Source organism: Etheostoma spectabile, chromosome 1 (genome assembly GCF_008692095.1).
Source record: "Etheostoma spectabile isolate EspeVRDwgs_2016 chromosome 1, UIUC_Espe_1.0, whole genome shotgun sequence".
In the NCBI taxonomy this organism is placed as follows: domain Eukaryota; kingdom Metazoa; phylum Chordata; class Actinopteri; order Perciformes; family Percidae; genus Etheostoma; species Etheostoma spectabile.
In genome coordinates, this window is record NC_045733.1 from 30,774,866 (window position 1) to 30,782,324 (window position 7,459).

The 7,459-nt window shown below is 39.2% G+C and overlaps 1 protein-coding gene across 6 annotated transcripts in view; it reads left to right on the plus strand.

The window, feature by feature from the left end:
• crtc3 (CREB regulated transcription coactivator 3) overlaps positions 1 to 7,459 on the plus strand; it is a 43,878-nt gene that overhangs the window by 3,031 nt on the left and 33,388 nt on the right. For 3 of the 6 annotated variants that reach the window (XM_032512128.1, XM_032512133.1, XM_032512136.1), the window contains exons 2-3: positions 3,395 to 3,502; positions 5,662 to 5,787. In XM_032512128.1, the coding sequence (XP_032368019.1) occupies positions 3,395 to 3,502; positions 5,662 to 5,787 (234 nt within the window). The remainder of the gene's footprint in view (positions 1 to 3,394; positions 3,503 to 5,661; positions 5,788 to 7,459) is intronic. The other 3 variants (XM_032512132.1, XM_032512140.1, XM_032512149.1) reach the window with 2 other exon arrangements.

Here is a 7,459-nt window from a genome sequence, read left to right on the forward strand (position 1 = left end):
TGAGATTTTAGATAAATAATCATCAGTAATGTGGATATAATGACTAAGTAGGTAAAAGAAAAAATAATAGAACAGTTACAACAGTCTGGTAAGTTCAGAAAATGACATGACTGTACTGTAATGCAGCCTTTGAAAGCAAGAGAAGACAACACTTATGCCATATTATGATATTCATAATCTAAGACGATATCTAGTCTCGTATCTATCTATATAATATCAATCTATTGCCCAGCTCTACCTTCACCATACCTAGAGATTGGCATGGGGAACTTTCCTTAAAATCATCTCTCAACGCAAATCAAACCAGCTAACTGAAATAAAACCTTAAAAATTGTGTCTTTAAAGGTTGGATATTTCCTATTTCTTTTAATTAAGCAATTAAGATCAATTTACAAAAGATTTTTTTATTCCTCTTTTCTAGTCAACTTAACATGGGTTCCTTAATTTATGAGCAGCACTGTATAAACAGAACTACAGTGTGTTTGCCGCTGTACGCATTGGTTTCAAACTATAATCAGCCCTTTAGGGTTGTTATTCGCTCCTGGCTGATCCTAGGTCAGACTTGCAATTACTATGCCAGAGCAAACAAGTTTGTTGATTAATTCTTGAAAGTATACAGCCCCCACTCATTCAAGACGCTTCTTTACTTGCCTCTTACCAAGTGCCTCTAGATATCCTGGATGATTCAGAACCTCTACAGGCAGATATATGTGGATCTCAATCTGCAGTTGTGGCAGCTCCCTGAATTTGGCATTCAAAATTAAAAGAGCCAAAGTCCTTTTTCACAGGAGCATTTGAAATTGTATTTCTTCATCTCATGACGATTTCAAACATACACTACACGTTCTAAGTATAAAAAGAGTAACCTCTGGAAGGACATAAAAGCCCTTTCTACATTATTCCCATACCACTGGCTTTATAATGTGCTCTTTCTATGAAAGGGAGAGTCATGAATGGCCAGCCAAACAGGATGGGGTTTGGAGGCAACAGTGAATGAAGTTTGCCATAAGGTATGAACTGTTAGTGACCTGTGAGACAGAAAAGCCCAGTCTGCAAGGCTGAGGCACGCCAGGACACAGGACACACTGCCAGCAAACCGCTGGAATTAGAAGTAGCTGCTTCAACATTTACTACAGGGACCAAAGGACTGAGTGTAAAGCCCCTGCGGGGCTCTGAAGAAATGTACATAGTACCCGAGTGTACAAACAGACTCCAGCCTTGTCTCAGCTCTGCCGTGTCTCTGCTGCATGCAGTTGGCGTCCCTGTAAACCATAAATGTGTAAAGTCTGCATTTTTGATGTTATGTAATAGCTAACACCACTGGAATAAGAGATTACATGGGTATTTGTTTTTTTAAATACGTTTATATTTTTTCCCTTTGTCCTAGATGGAAAGTTAAATGTTGCTGGTGGGACTAGGGCTGCACAATTAATCACAATTGTATCAAAATTGCAATATGGACTAGTGCAATATCAAAATCGCGGGGGCAGTATTTGTCAATGGCAAAATATGTGTCAAACCATTCTGAATGAAGTATTGTGGTCTTGGGCCTACAAATCCTATCCTAAAGACTACAGAAAAAAATCTTTGTTTGGTACAGATCCTCGCAAATATATTATAATAATTTTAATTTCTTTCAATGTTAACACTTTTCAATGAAAATGAGAATAATTATTCAAAATGGTCATTCCCTCCAATATCGTGAATCATATCGCAATCGCAGTATCAGTCAAAATGATCGCAATTAGATATTTTCCTCATATTGTTTAGCCCTCGGTGAGACATCAAAATGAATCACGATAATGTCTAAGTTATGTTTGTTTGTATGTCCCTCTCTGTTTAGGGCAGAAGTGACAGTTGTAATCAGATTTTTATTGGCCACAATTAGCAGATTATGAAATTTACATTTTGGGTCTCTGCTACATTTTGTGTTTGAGGGTGTGAAATGTGCCTCCTTTATCAGTTGTCAGGTTTGAGTGCAGCTTTCAAGGTTTCAAAGTATTTTCTCAGAATTAGAGACGCTCACTGTTTCTTGGAAGTTTTAAGTAAGACATTTGTACTGGTATCTTATCGTGGTGTAATTGACAAGGGAGAATGCCAACAGCATGACTGTCAGGGTTGCTTTTGCTTCCTTCAGGGCAAGAAACCATTGTTTGTCTGTTTCTGTCTACTGGCGGTTAAGATTGCCCGTGTCTGCTAATGAATTGAAATGACAAAAAGGAGTTGCTCCCCAACAAGAAATATGCACTCACCGCTATATATATGTCTATCACTTCACTGTAGTTACTACACATAAACTGACAAATGTTGCACCAAAGGATAAGGTTTTTACTTCCACTTTTGAAGCCCATCCCTGAATTCTTTTCACATTCGCAATCTCTTTGAGAGAGCCCTGTCCGTTTGCTGGAAATCCATTGATAAAATCAATTAGGTCAGTCTTTGAGATTCAAATTTTGCCCTTTTGGAAGGATAAGGAAGAATTGCCTTTTTCTGATAACAGCTGATTGGCTCCGTTTACCTTAGTTTGGGAGAACAAGCCGCCTTCTGTTTTCTTTGTAACATCTCCTGGTAGATTGTAGCCAAGCTGCCCATTTCCCAGAATGTGTCCCTTTAACTTGTGTCCCTTAAATTGCAAATATCGCTGCATTTTGATCAATTATTTTGTCTGCATTTGTTACAGCAAAGCATTTTGATTCATTGTATTGTTTGGTATACATGCTTAAGTGTACATGAATAGTATGGCTGTTACAGTTTATGTATTCACAGCCAAACACAGAATATAGAAGAATACGTAGATTGGTGCACGTACTTCAGAACCAAATTTCACAAGCGAGACCTTCACCCGGAAACGTTTAGCACAACAAGCAGATTGGCGTGCGAATCAGTTAAAGGCAAAATATATGTCAAACCATTCAGAATGAAGTACTGTGGGGCTGCAGAGACGTCCTATCCTACAGACTAAAGGAATACACCTTTGTTTAGTACAGATTCTTGCAAAAATCACACTACATCACTATACTGTAGTACATTTGTATGCGTGTTTCAATGAAAATGAGAATGATGATCCAAAAAATTGATCATTCCCTCTAATATCATGAATCATATTGCAATTGCATCAGTCAAAAATAATTGCAGTTTTTGAATTCAAAGGTTGCTTTTAATGCTTTGAAGAGCTATTCATTGACAATTGTAAACAGCAGTGAGATATTAGACACAAAGCTGATATCTGGGTTTGTTTCTCTTATTTGAGTAAGGCAGGGGCCGTAACACATTGACAATATGGGGAAAGAAAAGCCCTCATCGAAGCAAAATTTTCTTTAGACATAAAGGCTCCATGTCCAGAACTCATAACCTCTTACACTTGTGTTTCTTTTGTCCCCATTTTGATTGACAGGTGCAGTTTCAGAAGGTCCAGCAGCTTCGTTTGACCCAATCACGGGCGCAGTACTACGGCTCTCTGCCGAACGTCAATCAGATCGGCAACACCAGCACCGAATTCCAAGTGAGAGCTCATCACAGTCAGAATACACAGCACCACTGCATACTAGGAAGTCAAACTGCAGTAACACCTCTCTTTGACAGTCAGCAAAACTGAACATTATGGACTGCTGGACCATTTATTAAGCCACATTCTTCACCCTGGTAGAAACATTGTCAACTCGTCTTAGCGTCAGTTCGCACTACTCACTCCATCCATCATCCAACTTATGCCGTCACTAAAGTTTTATGTCCCGATCGCAATTACTAGATCGGAGCCAATATGGGCATTTTTTAACGGATCAGGAATCGACAGTCACCCAAATCACTTTTACTCCTATTATTTACGCCGGGTGAGCACAATTTGTGGCGTATGAACGTAAGTTGATTTTTAATATGCAAGTTTTACAAAAATGCCAACTGCACTCAGGTAAATGTATTAAACTGAAGATCTATTATCTAGGCAAATACAAGTATCAGATTGGGACTCTGTATGTACCTGTATGCACTGATCGGGACATCCCTTTGTTACCAGGTTGCGCTTTGCATCCATGATGTCCCATAAAATTGCATCAGAAGTTGTGACTGAGCCCTCTGCATCTCAGTAGTAAACTGTATGTACTAGTGGTGCTGTAAGTCAATTTTTGTGAGTGAATCTGCTCAAAGCAAAAGGATGTTTGATGTTAAAACTAAACATGAACATTTTCTTTAAAACCGTGCTTCCCCTGAGAACTACAAAATAGAAGGTCTTGTTCTCATTCAAGGGGTTTTTCAAGGCCTGAGCACAACAGCCCTCAGTTCCAATGGTGTCTAGTTTATTGGTTCACAAACCCTTTAGATCAAAGCACCCTTTTCAAAGTTATATGGCACCCTGAGCCACCCAACCCCTAAAAATATTACATTATTTATGTAATTATTGTTATATCAAACCATAATATATCATCCCTATTTAGTCAGATTTTATTCAACTAAAAATAAACTAAAAAATGTTACATCTATTATTGCTGTTTTATTCTGTTTTAATGTGTATCATAATATAATATAGGACAAAAGTCATATACTATGTTAATGTTGCTGATTTTTTTTTAATTTTTTGAATGTGGTTCAGGTTGTTGTTGTAGATGAGAAATTGTTCTCAATCGACTTACCTGGATAAATCTTTAAATCTAAAGCTTTAAAAAAGGTTATTAAAACACAAATAAATTAACAATGATATGATACATCTTGCGGCTCCCTTAACCCATCCTCAGGGCACCTACTGTCAAAACCACTGACCTAAACTGGAAAAAACTACTGCACTGCACCTTCAGTAGTGCAAACAAGCTTCTCCGGAGAGCATTAAATAATTCAGCTCCAGACTGGAAAATAGATGGAATAGAAGATCAGTGCTGTCGTTCAGTACTCCTTTAAGCAGAACAGTTCTGTATGTGATCCTATCTGCTTCGCTGCAGCACCGGGCCTGTATCTGTGTCAGGTCCCCGAGGAGGGGCCTGTGCTCGGATATGGAGGGTCCAGGTGAAAGTGCCCTTGTTACTTGAAATAATGGCCCTTTGAGGTAAAGCAGTAATTGCAACACTGTGGTCACATCCAGAAGTCAATCCCCACACGGAGGGAGAAAACTCTCCCTTATGGAGTCCCTTCACCTTCACTTCTGGGAACAAATTTCCAAAAGATTCCACTTGATGATAACCATTTGTGAGCCCAAATTCATTTAATTGAATGCAGAGTACGTAACGTAGCAGGCGCTGAGCCTGCTAAAAACTCACAAAAACAATTTTCCTTGAAATCCCAGTCTGCAATTGGTGTGCAGGGTGCACACGATCAACTATCAATAGTGGATCTTGTAGTCAAATTTGTGTGGTCTCTGAAAGTTGGCACAAACATGGCAGTAATAAGTAATGGGGCTTTAAACTGGCAAAAAAAGAGGAAGTTTTTCCATTTCTATGTACAATAAAAGACAAAGGACTAAAAAAAGTCAATGATTATTTCAATATGATGTTGTAAAACGGTTTATAAAACACTAAGGCTGTAGGCATCATTTGAGGCATTAATATAAATGAAATATTGGTTTTGGCTTAATGAATGAAATTGGAGCACAGCACTGCATTCAGATACAACTGACATGTAACGAAAATTACATTTGACAAAGTGTGTGAAACTACAGTGTCTGATGTCTCTTTTCAGGGTGGCTTTCCATCCGGATTGGACTCGGTGAGAGGGACCCGCCACCATGGGCTGGTGGAGAGGGTCCACCGCAACCGCATCAATTCCCCCCATCGACGACCCATCGACAAGCACGGACGGCAGATATCCTTCCAAGCCTAAGTCATTGACAGTGGGAGAACTCAAAGGGTGATCAGCAGTGTGGCAGTGGGTGTTGTGGCTTCCAGGTGGTTAGTCTTTATTGTTGTTTTTCTTTTTCAATTGCGTTTTTTGTGTGTGGTTTCAAGCGTGACAACCCTTACCAGTGTAGGCCGCTGTTTTGCAGCCCCAGGAACAGAATTAGTCATTATGCAAATTTGAAATGTGACGCGGAGACAGTGCGTGTAACTTGTGCGTAATGGACATAGACAGCAGGAGATTCTCAGCATACTCCGGTTGTGTTAAGCAGCAAACGTGATTTTTACGAGGTTGCAGAAGGTTCTAATTGTAACGGTGATTACATACAAGAGTGAGGAACATAAGGGTTAGTGTTTGCACATAAGCTCTCAGCTACACCCTTTATTATTTCCCCAGAGTCTCCTCCAGTTGGAGTGAGTAGAGCAAAGAAATCTTTTCTGCTACTTTTTGGATTGAATATTTACTAAATAATAAATAATCATTTTTAAATCAATAATTTGTGTCAAATTATTGATTTAAAAATGATTTTCTTTTATTTAAAAATAAACATGATCTGAACTGTGCCCATAGTAATGGTCTGCTGTTCATAGCAGCAGTCTGTTCAGAAGTAAGAAACTATTGAATGCCATTATTGACCAAGTTGAGTATTCAACAAAGCCACGTGTTAAGCACAGCGTGTGCGTGTGCGTGCGTGTGTGTGCGTGTGTGCGTGTGTGCGTGTGCGTGCGTGCGTGTGCGTGCGTGCGTGTGTGTGTGTGTGTGTGTGTGTTCTCCGCTGTTTGTACTCGTTGTGAATACGCAGGCCACAAGAAGTAATGAGGTTATTGTTATTTTTTTTGTTGACTTACTTTTGAACACAACATGCTAACCGGCAACATAGGATTCCATTCACTATGCTAAGCTAACTACCGACGCCGCTGCCGGTGTTGCTCCGGACTAAAACAATGCATGCACTGAGACAAAAAATACATCGGCCCACCTATCTACAGCTAGGGGAGACCGCGATAAGCCTTATTTCAACAAACGGTTGCGTGTTCCTTTTAACGAAACTGGTTAAAGTAAAAAAGATCATTTTTAATAAATAACCGGGAGAGTCCGGTACAGCCTGACTCTCGTATTCAAGTTTATGTTCTGCTTGTTCAACAGTTGTTTGGTTAACTCTTAAACACGTTTGGAGAGGATTTGAATTGGTATTTTTATTCTCAGTTCTTAACATTTTGGTGCTGGTGATTTTCATTTGGGGCTGGCTAAAACCTGCAAAATAAATCTCCATGCAGGAAAACCCCCATTCTACAGTGTGTGTGGAGTCATGTGTGTTTGTCGTGTGTAGGCAGGGTTGATGTGGGTGACCTACATTGAGAAGGATGTTTTGACTGTTTACGTTAACAAAGTTCAACCTGTATAGCCTAGCTCTAAGCATACTTGAATGTTTCAAAGGGTTCCTGATTGATAAACAGTGTAATTTAAACTAATTTAGTCAATATAAGCAAGCGCTGTGGTTTGTCTTACTTTTTCCTTCTTATTGTGACTATTAGTTGTAATGTAGAGCTCACTGTAATGTTCACAGCATGGCTGGAGGCACTCGTTTAAAAGTCTGCACTTGTTAGTATAAAAAAAAGAAGCAGGTTTTTTTTTTTTTTTT